Consider the following 18,225-nt stretch of genomic DNA (forward strand, 5'->3'; position numbering starts at 1 on the left):
AGGAGATTTTGAGAGAAATAAAATTATATCAAGTACAATATATGGAAATGATGAATCAGGAAATAGAATGGAAAATTAAACAAATGAGACAAAAGACATTTGAATCAGCCAACAAATGTGGGAAACTGCTGGCTTGGCAAATGAAAAAAAGACAAAAACTAAATACTATTACAAATTTAGAAGTGGAAGGAAAGAACATACATAACCCAACTGAGATTAGAAATTGTTTCCAGAAGTACTTTAAACAATTATATTTACAAGGGCCTCAGAAAGAAATGGACATAGACCGATTTTTGAAAATAAATGGATTACAGAAAATCTCCCAAGAAAGCAAATTAATGTTGAACTATAAAATATCTGAACAGGAAGTAGAAGGTGCCATTCAAAATATGCAATTGGGCAAATCTCCAGGACCGGACGGGCTGACTTCTAGATATTATAGATCTTTGAAAGAGTGGCTATTACAACCTTTGAAGGAAGTCTGCAATGAAATTTTGGAAGGGAAAAGGGCACCAGAGTCGTGGAAAGAGGCGTATATTACACTTATACCGAAAACAGAGACTGAAAAGACTCAGCTTAAGAACTACCGCCCTATATCGTTACTTAATGTGGATTACAAAATTTTTGCTGACATTCTGGCCAAGAGATTGAAAAAAGTATTGATGGAAGAGATTCATAAAGATCAAGCGAGCTTTCTCCTGGGAAGACACTTGTCTGATAATTTGAGGAATATAATTGATATATTGGAAAAACTAGAAGTGAATATAAACACTAAAGCAGTTCTGATATTTGTGGATGCGGAGAAAGCTTTTGACAACATCTCTTGGAGTTTTATGAAGAAGAACTTACAGGGGATGGGGGTAGGCCAAGGTTTTGAAAATGGTATAGGTGCAATATATTCTGAACAAAAGGCAAAATTAATTGTAAACAATGTGGTGACGGAAGAATTTAAGATAGAAAAAGGGACACGACAGGGGTGCCCAATCTCTCCATTGCTTTTTATATCGGTCCTGGAGGTTCTGCTGAACATGATTAGAAGGGACCGGTTGGTTAAAGGTATACAGGTCGGAGCCAAACAGTACAAATTGAGAGCATTTGCAGATGATTTAGTATTGACGTTACAGGAGCCAGAATCTAGTACCAAAAGGGTTTTAGAACTAATTCAAGAATTTGGTCAAGTGGCAGGATTTAAACTGAACAAGTCAAAAACTAAGGTTTTAGAGAAAAATTTAACACCGATCGAAAGAGAGAGGTTTCAGAATGAGACAGGTCTAACTGTGGTTAAGAAAGTGAAATATTTGGGGATTAATATGACAGCAAAAAATGGGAACTTATTTAAAGATAATTATGAAAAATGTTGGACGGAAGTGAAAAAAGATTTAGAAATTTGGTCAAACTTGAAGCTTTCCTTGTTGGGTCGAATTGCAGCTATAAAGATGAATGTTTTGCCTAGAATGTTGTTTTTGTTTCAAACATTGCAGATTGTGGACAAAATGGATTGTTTCAAGAAGTGACAGAAAGATATTTCTAGATTTGTCTGGCAGGGCAAGAAGCCCAGAATAAAATTTAAGATATTAACTGATGCAAAGGAAAGAGGCGGATTTGCCGTGCCAGACTTTAAACTTTACTATGAATCAGCAGCATTCTGCTGGCTGAAAGACTGGCTGCTTCTTGAGAACACATTTTGGACCTAGAAGGTTTTAACAATGTTTTTGGTTGGCATGCATATTTGTTGTACGACAAGGTTAAAGAACATAAAGCATTTAAAAACCATATTGTCAGGAAAGCATTGTTCAATGTCTGGATAAGATACAAAGATTTATTGGAAAATAAAACCCCAAGGTGGTTGTCACCAATGGAAGCGAAGGCTCAGAAAAAGCTCAATATGGAGGCCAAATGGCCGAAATATTGGGAAATTTTGGAACATGAGGGAGATAGACTAAAACTTCAGAGCTTTGAGAAATTAAAAAACAAAGTGCGAGATTGGCTTCATTATTATCAGATAATGGAGGCATATAATTTGGACAAGGAAATTGGCTTCCAGGTGGAAAAATCAAAATTAGAAACAACTGTTAGAACCCAAAACTAAGATTTTGTCAAAGATGTATAACTTGCTGTTGAAATGGAATACTCGTGATGAAATGGTGAAATCTGCTATGATTAAATGGGCACAAGATGTTGGACATAACATTATGTTTGCTGACTGGGAACAGTTGTGGACCACAGGTATGAAATTCACGGCATGCAATGCCTTAAGAGAGAATATTATGAAAATGATATACAGGTGGTACATGACCCCAGTCAAGCTCGCAAAAATATATCATTTGCCCGATAATAAATGTTGGAAATGCAAAGAAACTGAAGGTACATTCTTTCACCTTTGGTGGACGTGCCCAAGAATTAAGGCTTTCTGGGAAATGATCTATAATGAAATGAAAAAGGTATTTAAATATACCTTCCTGAAGAAACCAGAGGCCTTTCTTCTGGGCATTGTCGGCCAATTGGTGCCAAAGAAGGACAGAACTTTTTTTATGTACACTACAACAGCAGCAAGAATACTTATTGCAAAGTATTGGAAGACACAAGATCTACCCACTTTGGAAGAATGACAGATGAAACTGATTGACTGTATGGGATTGGCAGAAATGACTGGCAGAATCCAAGACCAGGGAGAAGAGTCAGTGGAAGAAGATTGGAAGAAATTTAAAGACTATCTACAGAAATATTGTAAAATCAATGAATGTTAGAATGATGTTGGATTGAAATTAAGTGGTTTCCAGCTGTAATGCTTTAAGAGAATATGAAAAAAAGGATTATAAATAGGTAATAAGATAATGGTAAGGATTTGCTGAACTAACAATTTGTGGTGGAATACAAAAAAGGGAGGTATGAGGAGGTCCGGGAAACAAGTTAAAGGAAAATAAGCAATTGAAAATTTATGTGTTCTTAAATTTTCTTTATTCTGTATTTTTGTTATTTATCTGTTTTTTCTCTCTTTTATTTTATTGTAATATTTTAAAAAATCTTAATAAATATCTTATAAAAAAAAAAACAGAAGTCTCTGGTAGCAACTGAGGATTCCTAGCAACTTTACCAAATTAGATACATACAGATTTCTAAATGGATGCTGGTAAAGAATTTTGGACAAGTCTTCAATCATTTGTAAAAATACAAAAAAGGCACCAGTGTACAAACATCAAGCTTTCTATTTCCTGCCTTCCTTTTGTGGTATGCAAACTCAATTTTCTCCTGCCACCTCAGCTAACAGCTGCTACTATATACAGGAGTCACAGAAATACTCCCCAAACACTTGTGATGCTATTAAAACATTATCATAATTCCATCTCTTTTCCCACACTGAAATTAAGCTCTTAATATGTTAATAAAATAGATTTGATACTCTTGGAGTGGGGAGAGAGACTAAGAATCCATGTGTTTATCAAGAAGTACATGCCCCAAAGCTCTGGAAATGTTTGTCTTCCTAGCTAGCAGAACGCTACTTTCACAATGCTTTGAAAAGCATTTCCCAGTCTTAAAACCACTTGCTTTTTGGGTAACTACAGCTCAGTTTGTTGAAGCCTCCCAAAATCCACACAAACTCAAATCAGAAGAATTTTTTAAAAATTCAGGATAAAGAAATAAAAACATTTGATTTTAGTCATTATTCCCTGCTGGTCTTTCGTTTCCTAATAAAGCAGTGTTTTTAAATTATGTTGCATCTATTAGCCACCTTGCACTTAAGACTGCAGGAAACATAGGCTATAATAGCCCTGTACAAATAAATGAATGCTGAATGGACCACTGCAGTTTCCTTGTTGTTGTTACACCCATGAATTCAGGACACAGAACCTGGTAAGGCCCCATGAAAGCATATTTTGCTTTAAACCCCAAAGTGTTTTGAGACTTTCCCCCAAGATAATAGAATCTCCAATTACAAAAACAAGAACAAAGCACTTGGCAACTTGCCTTGAGAGTCACTCCCAATCCTCTCCCACTAAGTGCATAGTGTCCTATGCAGATCCATTGTGTGAGACTTCGTTACCTAGAAACACATGTTCCTGTTGCTTTCTAGTCATGCTGACGAGACTACCGTATTCATAGGAAACAGGAACCAAGACTGAAAAGGTTCTATGATGTATGATCTTCATTTGACCATGAGCATGGGATCCTAGCGCGGGTGGCGCTGTGGATTAAACCACAGAGCCTAGGACTTGCCAATCAGAAGGTTGGCGGTTTGAATCCCCACAACAGGGTGAGCTCCCATTGCTTGGTCCCTGCTCCCGCCAACCTAGCAGCTCAAAAGCACATTCAAAGTGCAAGTAGATAAATAGGTAAGGTAGGTAAAGGTAAGGTAAACGGGAAGGTAAACGGCGTTTCCATGTGCTGCTCTGGTTCGCCAGAAGCGACTTAGTCATGCTGGCCACATGACCCAGAAGCTGTACGCCGGCTCCCTCGGCCAATAAAGTGAGATGAGCACTGCAACCCCAGAGTTGGCCACGACTGGACCTAATGGTCAGGGGTCCCTTTACCTTTACGGGATCCTAGATAGTGAAGGCACTTTTTAAAATGCATCATTTTCTAAAATCACTTGGCAGCAATGAATGGATATAAATGGATATAAATTTGCTCAGTCTGCACATCAGAGTAAGTGCAAAATAAATGCACAAATCACTCCTACTTAGATCCTCCCCTAGCATGAGCGGGTGCAACAAACCATGAGCCTTGGCTTAGCATTACTTCTGAACTAAGGATCATGGTTTGTTTCATTTCAAACAAAACACAATTGGCAACCCAAGAACAATCATGGTTTGTTTGTAGCAAAACAAACTGCGATCCCCAGATACAGCACTAGTCATGGGTTGTGTTTTTTTGCTCCATTTACATATTCATGATAATTAAGGTTTACTGAGACATGAAAGCATAGCCACCATCAAACTGGTGAACTAGAATGGATACAATAATAACGGTTTAAATCAAGGCTGTACTTAAATTCTCAGATGGCTACCCCCAGGAAGCCGATTTTTTTATGCGCATAGCAATTCAGGCATCCTAAAATTTTATTTAAATCTAAAGGTAAAGGAAGTAAGATGCTACAGAGTTGTCATTTCTCCAAATATTTTCAAGGAATCCAATAAAAAATTCTAAGTAAAGCTATATGTTTGAATATAACATTTAAATCACACTAAGTACACCTTACTAATTTCCCCCCTTTATATATTTAAGCTTTCTTTACTAAGTGTTTTATTTTAGTATTTTAACTTTTGAATGTTTAAGTACGGCTGTGAATTTTTCTCAGTTTTACTATTTTATCGTTTGTAAGCTGCTTTGAGGTTGCTGTTTTTTCAATCAAGCAGTGTATAAATTTTACACTAATCAAAATAAATCTTTAAACATTTACAAGTAAACAATAATTCAATAAACTTGGGAAATCAGATCTCAATTAATTTGCAGCTACAGAAAAGTTTCCAATTCTTTTCTTCTTCTTCTAGAAATCCAACATAACCAAGTTGGTGATGGCTGTGGTAAGTCATCTTCTTGGAAAAACAAACAAACCACAAGCACTGGTTTATAAGGTTAAGCTGGCACACCAGTTCACTTTCTCCCCGCTTTTGGGGGGAAAGGAACAGGCTGGACACAATATTAGCATTTGTGTTTGTTCATGATAAACCATAGCCTGGCTTGCCACAAGGTGCAAACCACAATACTGTTATACTGACTGGGCAATGTTCCTTTGTCAGGAAATCCCAAGTAATCCAAACTTAAATTAGGTTTTTGTGGAATGTTCTGATAATTCTTGGTTTCATTCAAGTTAAAAGAAAAATGCTTATTGATGGCCAGGAATGTCTGACAATGTTTTATTTAATGGTGACAAATGGTTGGGAAATATACAGAGATCTCTCTGGGATGTCTGGAAGAAGAAACCCATCAAAAATTGGAAAAGATGGTACACCTCTGCCACCTAAAGGGAAGGGGCTGATGGTGTGTGTAGGTAAGAAATGGAAATTTTGCAACAGAGACCGAGAAACATAAAAGCAGAGATGGCTGACAGCTAGTTGTAAAAGAAGGTGGCTTGTAGGTACAAATATGTTTCTCTGTGATCTGATGTGGGTTAGCAAATCTGGTTCTCTGTAGGAATGCATCAGTTGTGTTGGGTTTCAAGAGGCAATCAAATACATATCTGTGTAGACAGATTATGCTGCTTGGTTTCTGGCTATTATTATTAATAATAAACAAATAATATTTTGTTGATACTTTATTATATTACTTTAATTTTTTTATGTTATTCTCATCCCATTTAACCTTCAAAGTTGTTAGCTTAGTAAGGTAAAGGACCCCTGGATGGTTAAATCCAGTCGAATTCAACTTTGGGGTGCTGCGCTCATCTCTGCATTCAGGCTGAGGGAGCCAGCATTTGTCCACAGATAACTTTCCAAGTCATGTGGCCAGCATGACTAAACTGCTTCTGGCACAACAGGACACCATGACGGAAGCCAGAGCTCACAGATCTGCAGTCTGAAGAACTAGTACCAAGCAGACCTCCAATGAGCCACCCCGTTATCAAGATATAAAACTTTAGAGCAGCTTTATACAAGTCTTCTCTATGAGAATGACTACATACTTAACTGCAGTCTGCATAGAAATGAATTATTTCAACATTATGGACAAGGAAAAACATCTGAGTTGCTTCAGTCACAACAGTGGTCTTCTCCAGTCACTTGGAAACTTTCAACCAAGGCTCTCATTTAGGTAGATTGGGAAAGCTGCATGGGGGGATGAAAAAAGGAAGACTGTCATCCCTTGAATTCGTCTATTTTAGCAAAAGGCAGTACCTTGGTTTTCTTATTCCCACCAAGTGAACCTGCAGAGGCTCCCAAAAAGTGTAGGGGACGTTTTTAATGTTTGATGTTTTTTGTATATATATATTTTGTTGGGAGCCACTTAGAGTGACTAGGGTAACCTAGTCTGATGAGTTTCATATAAATAATAAAATTATTATTATCATCATCATCATCATCATTATCATTGCCCCTGAGAAAAGGAGGCTGGCCAACTGTGCTTCCAAACTAGAATCAATGAGCCACTGTCTCAATGAGATGTTTCTCTGGGAAACCACAGTGGAGGCCATGGACCAGGTGCCCTACTGAAAAGCATCCAACAGAGCATCTGCCACAACAGCAGAAGCAGTTCTTTTTAAAGCCATCTCTGACAGCCTAGGACACATACATCCCTTGTACCAAGCTCCACTGAAAAAAACCCTAAGTAGTTGTTGCTGTCCTAAAAACATGATTTCCACAACAGTTCACAGTCCTTCTGGTAAAAACTACATCCATTTAAAACAAGAACAGGCTCAGCACGACTCTCTTAGTCTCAGGGTTGTGGGTTTGAGCCCCCCCAAAAGATTCCTTCATTGCAGGGGGTTGGACTAGGTGCTGTGGAAGGTGGGGCCAGGACAAGCATCTCCCTTCCACCCTACACACTTAAACACATACATACTCCATTCATACTCACAAACACCTGTTATTCCTTCCCCTATCAACTTTAATTGATTGATCTTCTAATTAAAACTTGAAGTCCTACTGGAAACCATTTGATAAAAAGAGACAAGCTTTTAGCAAGCGGACACCAAAGGACATACATTACAAGACAGGAAGTACAACCACAGTGAGTCAGAGGAAGAGGCCCAGAGTCCTCTGTTGCATAATGCCAAAACAATTGAGCCTTACAACATTACTGACAGACAACTTCAATGGAGGTCAAAGGGAAACTTGGTTTGGTCATGAAGGAGAATGCTGAAATACATATGTATTAAACAAAGCTTCAAAGCACATTATGCAGTGGCTTTAACAAGTGGCTATTTAATGGAGATAGAAGGAAGCACGCTGCAAATAAGAAATAAACAAAGCTGCATGTAGCACTGAAGCCAGGCTGTCCCTACACTAAACACAAATGGCAGCGTTGACAAGCCAAGGGCGTTTCTACCATTGATGCAGTCCAGGCACTCATATCTCACTCAGAGCACCAAACAGGAGTGTTATCCTATAACAAACTCATTCTCTGAGCTTGGCACTCTACATAGCCAAAAATGTCACCATCCATGCAGATAAGGAAGGTTTCAATACACTTAACTGGCTTAAGAAACCCCAAGACACTCAAAAGCATAAAATAAACTTGGGGGAGAAAAACAAAAGTACCGTATTTTTCGCCCTATAAGGCACACTGGCCCATAGGACGCACCTCCTTTTTTGGGGGCAGGGGGGAAATGAATAAAAAAAAATATTTCCCCCCCCAGCCGTGGGGCTGGGGCGGGGGAAGCCCAAGCTTCCCCTGATCCCAGCCCATAGAAAAGGCTTGCGGACACCTGCCCGAAGCACGGGGCGTCCTCCGGAGGGCGCCCCGTGCTTCGGGCCACAGGCTGCCGCCCCAAGCCTTGCACGCCCGGCGGGACCTCCCGCCGGGCGCACAAGGCTTGCGGACATCTGCCCGAAGCACGGGGCGTCCTCTGGAGGGCAAGGCTTGCAGATAGCTTCCTGAAGCGTGGAGAGCGAGAGGGGTCGATGCGCACCGATGCCTCTCGCTGTCCAGGCTTCAGCAAAAGCCTGCATTCGCCCCATAGGACGCACACACATTTCCCCTTCATTTTTGGAGGGGAAAAAGTGTGTCCTATAGGGCGAAAAATACGGTAATGATGGGGGAGAAAAACAAAAGTAGGCCCAACAAGGATGTAATATACTCAGTGGGCACAGAGTGCTTACTGACTGGTGAAGGGGGCGTACTGGGGGAAGAGAAATGAAAAACAGAAGAGGTGCAATGAAAGAGGGCATAGTTGGCTGGCCTCTTAAAAGTGTTTGCAATTTGTTGCAGGTTCCACTTATCCCTAGAAAACTTCAGTTGAGCAAACTTGTCAAAAGGTCATTTCCTCACCCAAAGTTCCACTACTGAAATGGCTCCATGAGGCAAGCACATACAAAGCAACTCAATATTTGCAGCGGCACATTTCAAAATAATTAGAACCACCAGCTAATCTAGCTGTTGTTGCCAAGGATTCATTCACATGCTCTCCATAACTGGCCCTAGCCATAAGCCTTTCTGCAGCTGCAGTTTCCAAATACAAAGGCAAGCCCCACATAATCTGTGCTGCATTGATCCAAAAGAGATGAACCCACGGTGTACGTGCCATGATCTGATACCTCCAAGAACCAACGTAGTTGGCATCCCAGCCTCAACCCAGCAAAGTATCTTTAGTCACTACCAAAACCTGGGTACAAATGTCTGAGAGATTCTAGATGTATCACACACACACCCCAAATCATAAAACTGGAAGGGATCCCAGGGGTCATCAAGTCCAATGCAGGCATGATTTGTAGACTCTTGGGAATTCACTATTTCAGGGATCCTTGGTGGGCATTTGTACCCTTCCTAGACAAGAAGACAGACCAGGGAAGCAGTAACCTTCCGTGTGACCATGTGTAAGTTAATACCACTATCTGCAGTTTGGTTGAAAGATTACAGCTGATCCCGAGGCACTGGGTGTTGTGATGCAAGCAGAACTTGGGCCTAGGTGTCAGACCTGGCTCCAGGAAACAGTGGCAAAGATAGCCTGTAGCCAGCAAGACCTGGTCTCCTAGCTATTCTTTTCTTCAGCCAGAGCTAGATGGTGGCACACAGGTTAAATACCTGCCCAGCATTTCTCATATCACTATCCTGACATCAAGCATACTAGGTACAACAGGGGCGAGCTCCACCATACAACGTGATAAAGAAGGGAATGCAGGGGTCAGCAAGCTTTTTCAGCAGGGGGGCAGTCCACTGTCCCTCAGACCTTGTGGGGGGGCCAGACTATATTTTGGGAGGGAAATGAACAAATTCCTATGCCCCACAAACAACCCAGAGATGCATTTTAAATAAAATGACACAGTCTACTCAAATAAAAACACACTGATTCCCGGACCATCCGCAGGCCGGATTTAGAAGGCGATTGGGCTGGATACAGCCCCCAGGCCTTAGTTTGCCTACCCGTGGAATAAAGTAATACAAAAGAGCCAAATTGACTGAAATTGAAACTTAGGTTATCCCTACTTACATTGACCTAGGTAAGCTTCTTCAAAAGTTAGCCAAAGCTCTGACTTAAATCCCTTGGACCTGGCCCACTGTCTGTTCCTATCCAAGGATGGGCAGAGGCATCTTCTTGTGGTGCACAAATGTGCTGTTAGAGCACCAATGTGCTGTAGAGGTCTCTGCTGGTGGGCTGTGCAGCATTGTGCTCAGCAGGCAGTCACTAACCATAGTAAAGTCATTCTGGGAAGTTCAGTAATATTTGCCAAAAACTCAAATATTCATCTTTTTTGGCCCAGTGGAACCATTATTCTGTAACTGTTGATGCTTTACCACAAGTTTATTTCTCTCTCACCTGGTTACTGCTTCTTCCTTCTTAGTTTAGCTACCTGGCAATCCTAGCCAAATCATGAAATAGTTTTTATAAGATGATATCACAACACTCTGCAGCCTATCAGGTGTAGGTACATTTGATGTTATGAGAGCTGGCACACTAATTGAAAGAACAGAGCAAGAGGGGCAATGTAAATAAACAGGTGAACTTTCTCATACAAACAGACAAAAGGGAACATCTGGCACTGGCAAAAATGTTCTGAAGGACAGTGAACAGTTTTTCTCAGCCCTAATAATTCCTGACTAGTCTGCCCTAGCAGCACTTGCCACCCTATCACACACAATTATTGCTTATTATGCAGTTCCACTTCCTAGAGGAAGTGACCAATCCTCTTAAGAAAGGCAGACTTTCAGGAAATCGAACATACGAAGCTGCCTTATGCAGAGTCATACCAATGGTGTATCCACGACCTAAGAAACATGAAATACTAACAGCTCTGGTATAGTCACCAAAGCATGAACACAAACACGATTTACAAGTTTTATCTGTAGCAACTAGGCTCTTAAAAGATTACAAATGAAGGTGCCAAGTATTAAGCAGTAATCATCTGCCAAAGTGTTATCAAGTAATAGCACTGCTGACTGTGTGCAGCATGAGTGGTTCACTGTTTTCAGCTCAAAGTCACAGTGAAGTTTAGCTAACCCTCTAAAAGCTGCATAGCAGTGTGGATGTGACCAAGTGCAGCACTGCAAATAAAAAGCAAAACTCTCAACTTATGCTTCAAAATCATCTCTTCTTCCTCAGGCATGGCACCACTGCTAGTAGAGACAAAAGACCTTCATGCAATGCCACCATGTCAGAAAATGACAACATGGTTTTTGCAGGGTAAGTTGAGAGGGAAAGAAAGGGATGTCTTATTAGGGAAAGGGTTGGTGAGTCAATGGAAGCAGTTGTAGACTTGCCACCCCTGATTTAAAGAAAATGTGCACTGTCTCAAATGGCAATTACCATAATGGTACCATTAATCTTATGCCCAGCCACTAGTTACAGCCTCTGAAAGCATCATTGGTTCAATGATTCATCACTGGCCCATGCAACAGGGGCACTTTCTGAACACTGTTATGTAGATATATAATGATACTGATTTACATTAGAAATCTATGGACTGCTACACATCACTACACATGCTTCCTGCTTCCACCAAGAACACACCATAAAATCCACTATCTACAGGAGGGGTGGAGGACCTCAGATGTAAGGGCCACATGTGGCCCTCCAGGCCTCTCTATTTGGATCTCAAAAGTCTCCCCAAATCACAGCCATCATTGGCTGGAATGTGTCCTTGAACTCTGAAAATGCCTCTTGTCTAGGTGAAATGTTAGGAGGAGAGTGTGAAGAAGCCTAGTGTAAAAACGATTCACATTTGTTGTTTTGTCTACTTTGGCCTGCCACTATCAGTACATGGCCCTTGGAAGGCTGTCCAGCAGGGAATACGGCCCTGGGCAGAAAAGGGTTCCACCACCTGGTCTACAGCCAAGTCCTAAGGTAAAACTACATAAAGATTTATATTTCTTACCCAGTCAATTAAGCAAAAAAGCAAACCAACAACACCAGTCTGTTATCAAGGAACAATTTTCTACATGATAGACAAAAAGAAAGGAAGTGATGAAACACTTGTCAACAGTAGCTTCCAGATAAAACCATTACAAAACCTGCTGGAAAAAACTGAGGTCTGACACTTTTAAGATGAAGATTCTACGAAGACATTCTCTTTGAAAATTCAAAACATTTGCTATGTATTTGTTGTCCAAATCATTCAGCATCCAACAACACAAATTACATTCTACAAAATGGAAAAACTTAATGGAGGCTGAAAGCCAGTTAGTGCACATGGCCAAGCTTCCCACCCTCCCAGCTACCGTTTTACTTTAAATAACCAACCACAGAATAGCAGGGTACTTAAAATACAAAAGAATGATTTTCCATTGTTGACAGTTATATCAACAATGCTACTTACTAGTAATGACCTGCTTCCCAGAATAAGATATTCTTGTTGACCCTATTCAATTGTTTTATTGTGTTTTCCCATTGTTTTTAATTTGTATGTCAAAAGCTGTATTGAACTTTTGGGAAAACCTCCAGCAAAACGGTCACTAGCAAGGAGTAATAGGAATAAGAACTTTTGTGGCAAGTATATAAACAAGAAAATGTTACGAAAATTTAGCGCACACTTAAAATTTGGATTCAGATACGTATGGGGAAAGCACTATAGAGCCCCCAAAGTATCCCGTACCATGAAATAGTCCCTTTATGCAATACATTTTCCCAGATCTCTAACTGTGTTGCATCAGATCAACTGAAAGCAGAAGAGGCTCTCCTGTTTGTCAGCATCAATATGCACTCTGACAATGACACCTATTCATGGAAACATCAAAGACAACCCAAGCCTGCAACCATCAGAAATTTCCATAGATACAACACGTGTTATAAACATGCTTGGGTAAAGGATAACCTAAGCTAGCACATACAATAGCTTTAGTAAACTGAAATGACTTTAGTAAACTGAAATGTTTTATTGCAGGAGAGGGAAGACATATCTGATAAGATGTACTTTTTCAAAAGCAGGTGGGGATTTGAGGCTTTGTTCTACTTCGACTTCATGCTCCACCTTCATGAGTCTGACTGAAGTTTAGTTATTGCAGTTTTTAGCATCACTGTTGAAATACAGCATTAATACATGCAATCTCACTCATTAGGCTGCATCCCTCACAACTGTTCACAGAAGAGTACATGTGGTGAACTCTGTGATAAAAATTCACACCAAGCTGGTTTTCTAAAGACTCAAGTAGGTGCAGATGCTTGCTCCACATCTTTCAGAAAACCAGATACTGGTCTCATGTCAACAAAAAATGTCTTACTTGCAATGATTATGGCAAGGAATTCACTACAGGATCAAGATATACACCCAGGATTACAGCTGTTTAGTCATTGGTAGCGACTGATGTACAGTATATTAGAACACCAATTCCACTGAAAAATGTTTAAAATAGTTTGATCACTGCATTTCCTCATGGGCAAAATGCAGAAGTAGGAGGGCAATGCATGTAATTTTTACAGTATGCTACACTCCGTCCATACTAAAGCCAGGTTTCTACACATGCACCTACATCAAGGCAAACAAGAGTACCGTATTTTTCGCCCTATAGGACGCACTTTTCCCCCTCCAAAAATGAAGGGGAAATCTGTGTGCGTCCTATGGGGTGAATACAGGCTTTCTCTGAAGCTTGGACAGCGAGAGGGGTCGGTGCGCACCGACCCCTCTCGCTCTCCAGGCTTCAGGAAGCTATCAGCAAGCCTGGGGAGGTCGTGGGAGTTCCCGCAGGGCTCCCTAGGCTGTGGATAGCAGCCTGCCAGCCGGCGCGCACACACCCTGAAGCAGAGCGCCCCGCGCGCCGGGCAGACATCCACAGCCTGGGGAGCCCTGCGGGAGTTCCCGCAGGGCTCCCTAGGCTACGGATAGCAGCCTGCTGCACGGAGTGTGGGGCGCGCTGAAGCAGAGCGCCCCACGCTTCGGGCAGACATCGGCCAGCCCCACAAGCTCAGGCGACAGTGGGGAGGTGCAGCGCCGCCATCCCGCTGTTCCCCGACCTGGTTTGGAGGCTGGCGCTGGGGAGAAGCGCGCTTCTCCCCAGCGCCAGCCCAAGCTCAGGGGACAGCGGGGAGGCGGAGCGCTGCCATACCGCTGTTCCCCGACCTGGTTTGGTTTCCTCGACCTGGTTTTGGGGGGGAAATTTCCTTTATTTCCTCCCAAAAAAACTAGGTGTGTCCTATAGGACGGAGCGTCCTATGGGATGAAAAATACGGTAATTATCATACTTCGAGGACACATTCTAGACAGCAAAACACTCAAGGAAAATGCATAACAGCACTAGTGAGTGGACTGGAGACATGGATTGGGGAGAGAGATGGCCTAGGAGGGAGAGTTCAATCTGGCTAGAGAAGCCTGGAGGACCTGGGCGGAAGTTCCCCACCATCACTTAAGGCTGTTCAAATCAGTGTTCACCAAGCACATTCAGACCAATGTGTGCTCCCTTTCTGTCACAATCACATTTCAGTAACATTTTCTACATATTCAGGTAGGTAGCCATGTTGGTGTGATGCAGTTGAAATAAATAAATAAATAAATAAATAAATAAATAAATAAAGTCCAGTAGCACCTTAGAGACCAACTAAGAAGTGTGCTTGCAGGTATCTGAAGAAGTGTGCATGCACACGGAAAGCTTATACCCAGAACATACTTAGTTGGTCTCTAAGGTGCTACTGGACTTTTTTTTCTCTACATATGAATGGGAGTGAGGGGGAAACAATCCCTGAGATATAGCTCCCTAATCACACTTTAAAGCAATTCCTAAATGGCAAATTGTGAAGACAAAGCAAATGAAAAGCAGCTAAGAAACCCCAAGGCAGAAAATTTTTTAGCATAAAGTTTCAATGGTAGAATCCTCCAAGGTGTGAGGCGGGTTATCTCTGGGTCCTCAGGTAGATACTGCACATTAAAATTAGTTGCAGGACAAAACAAATCACAGTCATTACTATTGGTATCATCATATGAGAAGGTATATCTCATCTTATTTGTTACAGAAATGCTATTGAGCAATAATATACACTATGAATTTGTACATAGAGCTATCGGTCACTAATATTTAATGCAAGCAAAACACCCAATTATATGTTGGGCGGGGTAGCAAAGACAAGCATAAGAAACTCTTTCTTAGCATAGGCTGCTCTGCTGCTTATCAGGGGTTAAAAGCAGACTAGTTACAGGTAGGTAGCCGTGTTGGTCTGCCGTAGTCGAAACAAAATAAAAAAATTCCTTCCAGTAGCACCTTAGAGACCAACTAAGTTTGTTTCTTCAGATTTCTGAAAAAGTGTGCATGCACACGAAAGCTCATACCAATAACAAACTTAGTTGATCTCTGAGGTGCTACTGGAAGGAATTTTTTTATTTTGTTTCGACTAAAAGCAGACACTCATTGTCACTGCTAATCCTCATGTACCATGGAAACATGTTTCAAGGATAGGTAAAAATGTCTAGAGTAGAATATTACATCACAATAGACCTGTTTGTGTTTTGCGGTACATTGAAAATTGTGTTGCTTGCTGCAACAGACTAAGAAGTCTATTGCTTAGAGGTGATTTTGTTTAGATCATTTTGTGTAACAGACTGTCTAGCACAGTAGTCTATTTGACAGCACCATGCCATGCCACATCCATAGGGTGTGCAATCGGCAGTGGATTAATCAATGCTCAGGGACATGGAAGGAGGAATCAGCTGTCAAATAATTGTTTTTGATGACACGTCTTATTTTCCCTATTTCATTTTATAATTTATGTTTCAGATTACTCTGAGCAAAGTAATTCTATTCTTCAAATAACTATCCTATCAAGACAGCTGTGAGACAGAGCTCAGGACAGAACATTTAACCCAAATGGCACGGCTCTGTGCAACCCAAGGTAGAGAGTATATAACTTTGCTAAAATATATCCATTACATCTCAGTCCATAGCAGGCCTACTATGTAATGGCTTAGCTAGTGGTTAATAAGATACTGTGCATTTATTTCTGAAACTGTGGATCATTTTTATGTATCTTGCACACAAAAATAAGGAACAGCATTCATGTTCTGAATTCCAAATGTATTATGCAAGAGCAAAAGAGGGAAACTTGTTAGCTATGTGTAAAACTAAACAACAGCAGAAAGCAAAAGTGTGGTCTGCAAGACTTATTGCTAACTGTTCTTTATGGCACAAAAGTGCACAGGTAGAAGGCTGACATAATATTGTGTTACATCCTTATCTGCGAGACCATTACACAGAAAGCAGAAAGACAGGTGTAACCTCCCCCACCCTTGCAAGTCATAAGCTGCCTAGCAGCTTGAATTTTTTTACATTTAGCAATACCCCAAAGAAACCTGGAATCTGATGGGTCATGCAAGAGGGGCTGATGGATGTAACAAACCAGGCAAAGATCTCCTAGGAAAGATGCTAAGTTGTAAATTTGTTGCTATTGTTTTTTAAACTTATTTTATTATCTTGTATTTATGTAACCAGCCCTCCGACCCTATGAAGGGCAGGTACACAATAATAATAACGGCAACAAGAGCAGAATCACCAAGATTGTTCCGCCCATTTCAAGTACCACCCTGCAGTTTATTTTATTTTATTTATTAAATTTATATACCACCCTTCATCCGAAGATCACAGGGCAGTGTGTGTGTATATATATTATATATATACAACATAGTAACAAAAGCTATACCTCCCACCCACAGTTTAAAAGGCCATGGATTGTTTAAATAGCAAGAGGCTTGGTAGAAGAAAGTTTTTGCCCGGCACCTAAAATATGTAACAATGGTGCCAGGCAAGCTTCCTTGGAGAGATCATTCCATAAGTGGGGAGCCACTGCAAAAAAGGCCCATTCTCATGTTGGAAGGCACACAAAGAATGGCCTCATGATTGCACGGTACAGGTAGGTTCATGTGGGGAGAGGTGGTCCTTGAGGTATTGCATTCCTGAATCGTTTCAGGCTTCATAGGTCAAAACCAGCACTTTGAATTGGTAAACTAACTGGCAGCCGGTGCAGTTGGGCCAGGATCGATGTAATACTCTCAAACAGTCTTGCCCTGATGAGCAACCTGGCCGCCGATTTCTGCACCAGCTGAAGTTTCCAGACAGTCTTCATTGGCAGCCCTACGTGGGATGCATTGCAGTAATCTAACCTGGAGGTTACCACAGAATAAACGATAGAAGTTAGGCTATCCCTGTCCAGATCCAGGGGCACTGCTGGGCCTCCAGCCGAAGCTGATGGAAGGCACTGAGACCACCTGAGTCTCAATCGACAGCAAAGGACCCAGAAAACCCCCCGAGCTGTGTACCTGCTCCTTTAGAGGGAGTGTAACCCCGTTAAGAGCAGGCAAGCTTCCCCATAGAGGTCACCGGAGCACACGCGACAGAGTTTACCCGGGACAACCCGGAAAGGTGTGTGGGGCGAAGGGCAGCGCGAGGCCTCGCGGGTATGACCCCTCCCCACACTCGCCCAGCAGAGCGGGAGGCGAGAAGGCAGGTGGCCCACACGCCGGCCATGGCGCCAGTCGCAAAGCCACCTTTCACGAGGGCCAGTCCCGCGCGCCACCCCTTTCGGCTCCATGGGGCAGAGAGGGGTCTCGGAGCGGGGAAGAGACCCTTTCCTCTCCGCTTCGCCTCACCAGCGGAGAGGGGCTGGTTTTTGGCGGGCGGGCGGCGGCGGCTCTTCCCGGGCCGAGGCCGCCCCTACGGCAGCAGCGAGCTGAGGAGAGCGCGAGCCCGGCATTCTCGGAACTCATTTCCGCAAACAGCGCCGCGCGCCGCTGGTCTGCCTTAGGGAGCCTCCCTTGCGCAGTTTGCGTTTCCCCCTCTTCCTCCCCGCAAAGCCCCCCTCCCCCCACACGCACGATTCACTGACTGACTGACTGACCGGCCGACGAAGTTCTCGAGGACGGAGCTCTTGCCCGCGCTCTGGCCGCCCACCACGGCGATCTGCGGCAGGTCGAGGTGGCAGCTCTGCCCGATAGAGCTGAAGGCGTCCTGCAGCTTGTTCACCAGCGGGATGAGCTCCTCCATTCCTCGGTTGCCCATAGCAACGGCCTAAGGTGGGAGGGGGACAGATCCCCTCCTCCTCCCCCCGGCGCGCGCACCTCCCCGCTTCCTCTCACAACCCCAGGCAACAACCACCAAAACTTCCCCCCTCGGATTCTCCTCATCCGGCCTCGGCGAGGCGACGCCCCGCCCCGCCCTATTTCT

General features: G+C 42.5%; 1 protein-coding gene across 11 annotated transcripts in view; it reads right to left on the reverse strand.

Annotated features, from left to right (window-relative positions):
- The window catches only part of DNM2 (dynamin 2), a 65,829-nt gene extending 47,659 nt beyond the window's left edge, over positions 1 to 18,170 (reverse strand). For 7 of the 11 annotated variants that reach the window (XM_053370687.1, XM_053370683.1, XM_053370679.1 and 4 more), the window contains exon 1: positions 17,900 to 18,170. In XM_053370687.1, the coding sequence (XP_053226662.1) occupies positions 17,900 to 18,060 (161 nt within the window). In that variant the 5' untranslated portion in view covers positions 18,061 to 18,170. Of the gene's footprint in view, positions 1 to 6,619; positions 6,762 to 17,899 lie in introns of those variants that run through there. The other 4 variants (XM_053370685.1, XM_053370682.1, XM_053370686.1 and 1 more) reach the window with 2 other exon arrangements.
- Between the last annotated feature and the right edge of the window lie 55 nt (positions 18,171 to 18,225).

This window comes from Podarcis raffonei, chromosome 17, assembly GCF_027172205.1.
Source record: "Podarcis raffonei isolate rPodRaf1 chromosome 17, rPodRaf1.pri, whole genome shotgun sequence".
In the NCBI taxonomy this organism is placed as follows: domain Eukaryota; kingdom Metazoa; phylum Chordata; class Lepidosauria; order Squamata; family Lacertidae; genus Podarcis; species Podarcis raffonei.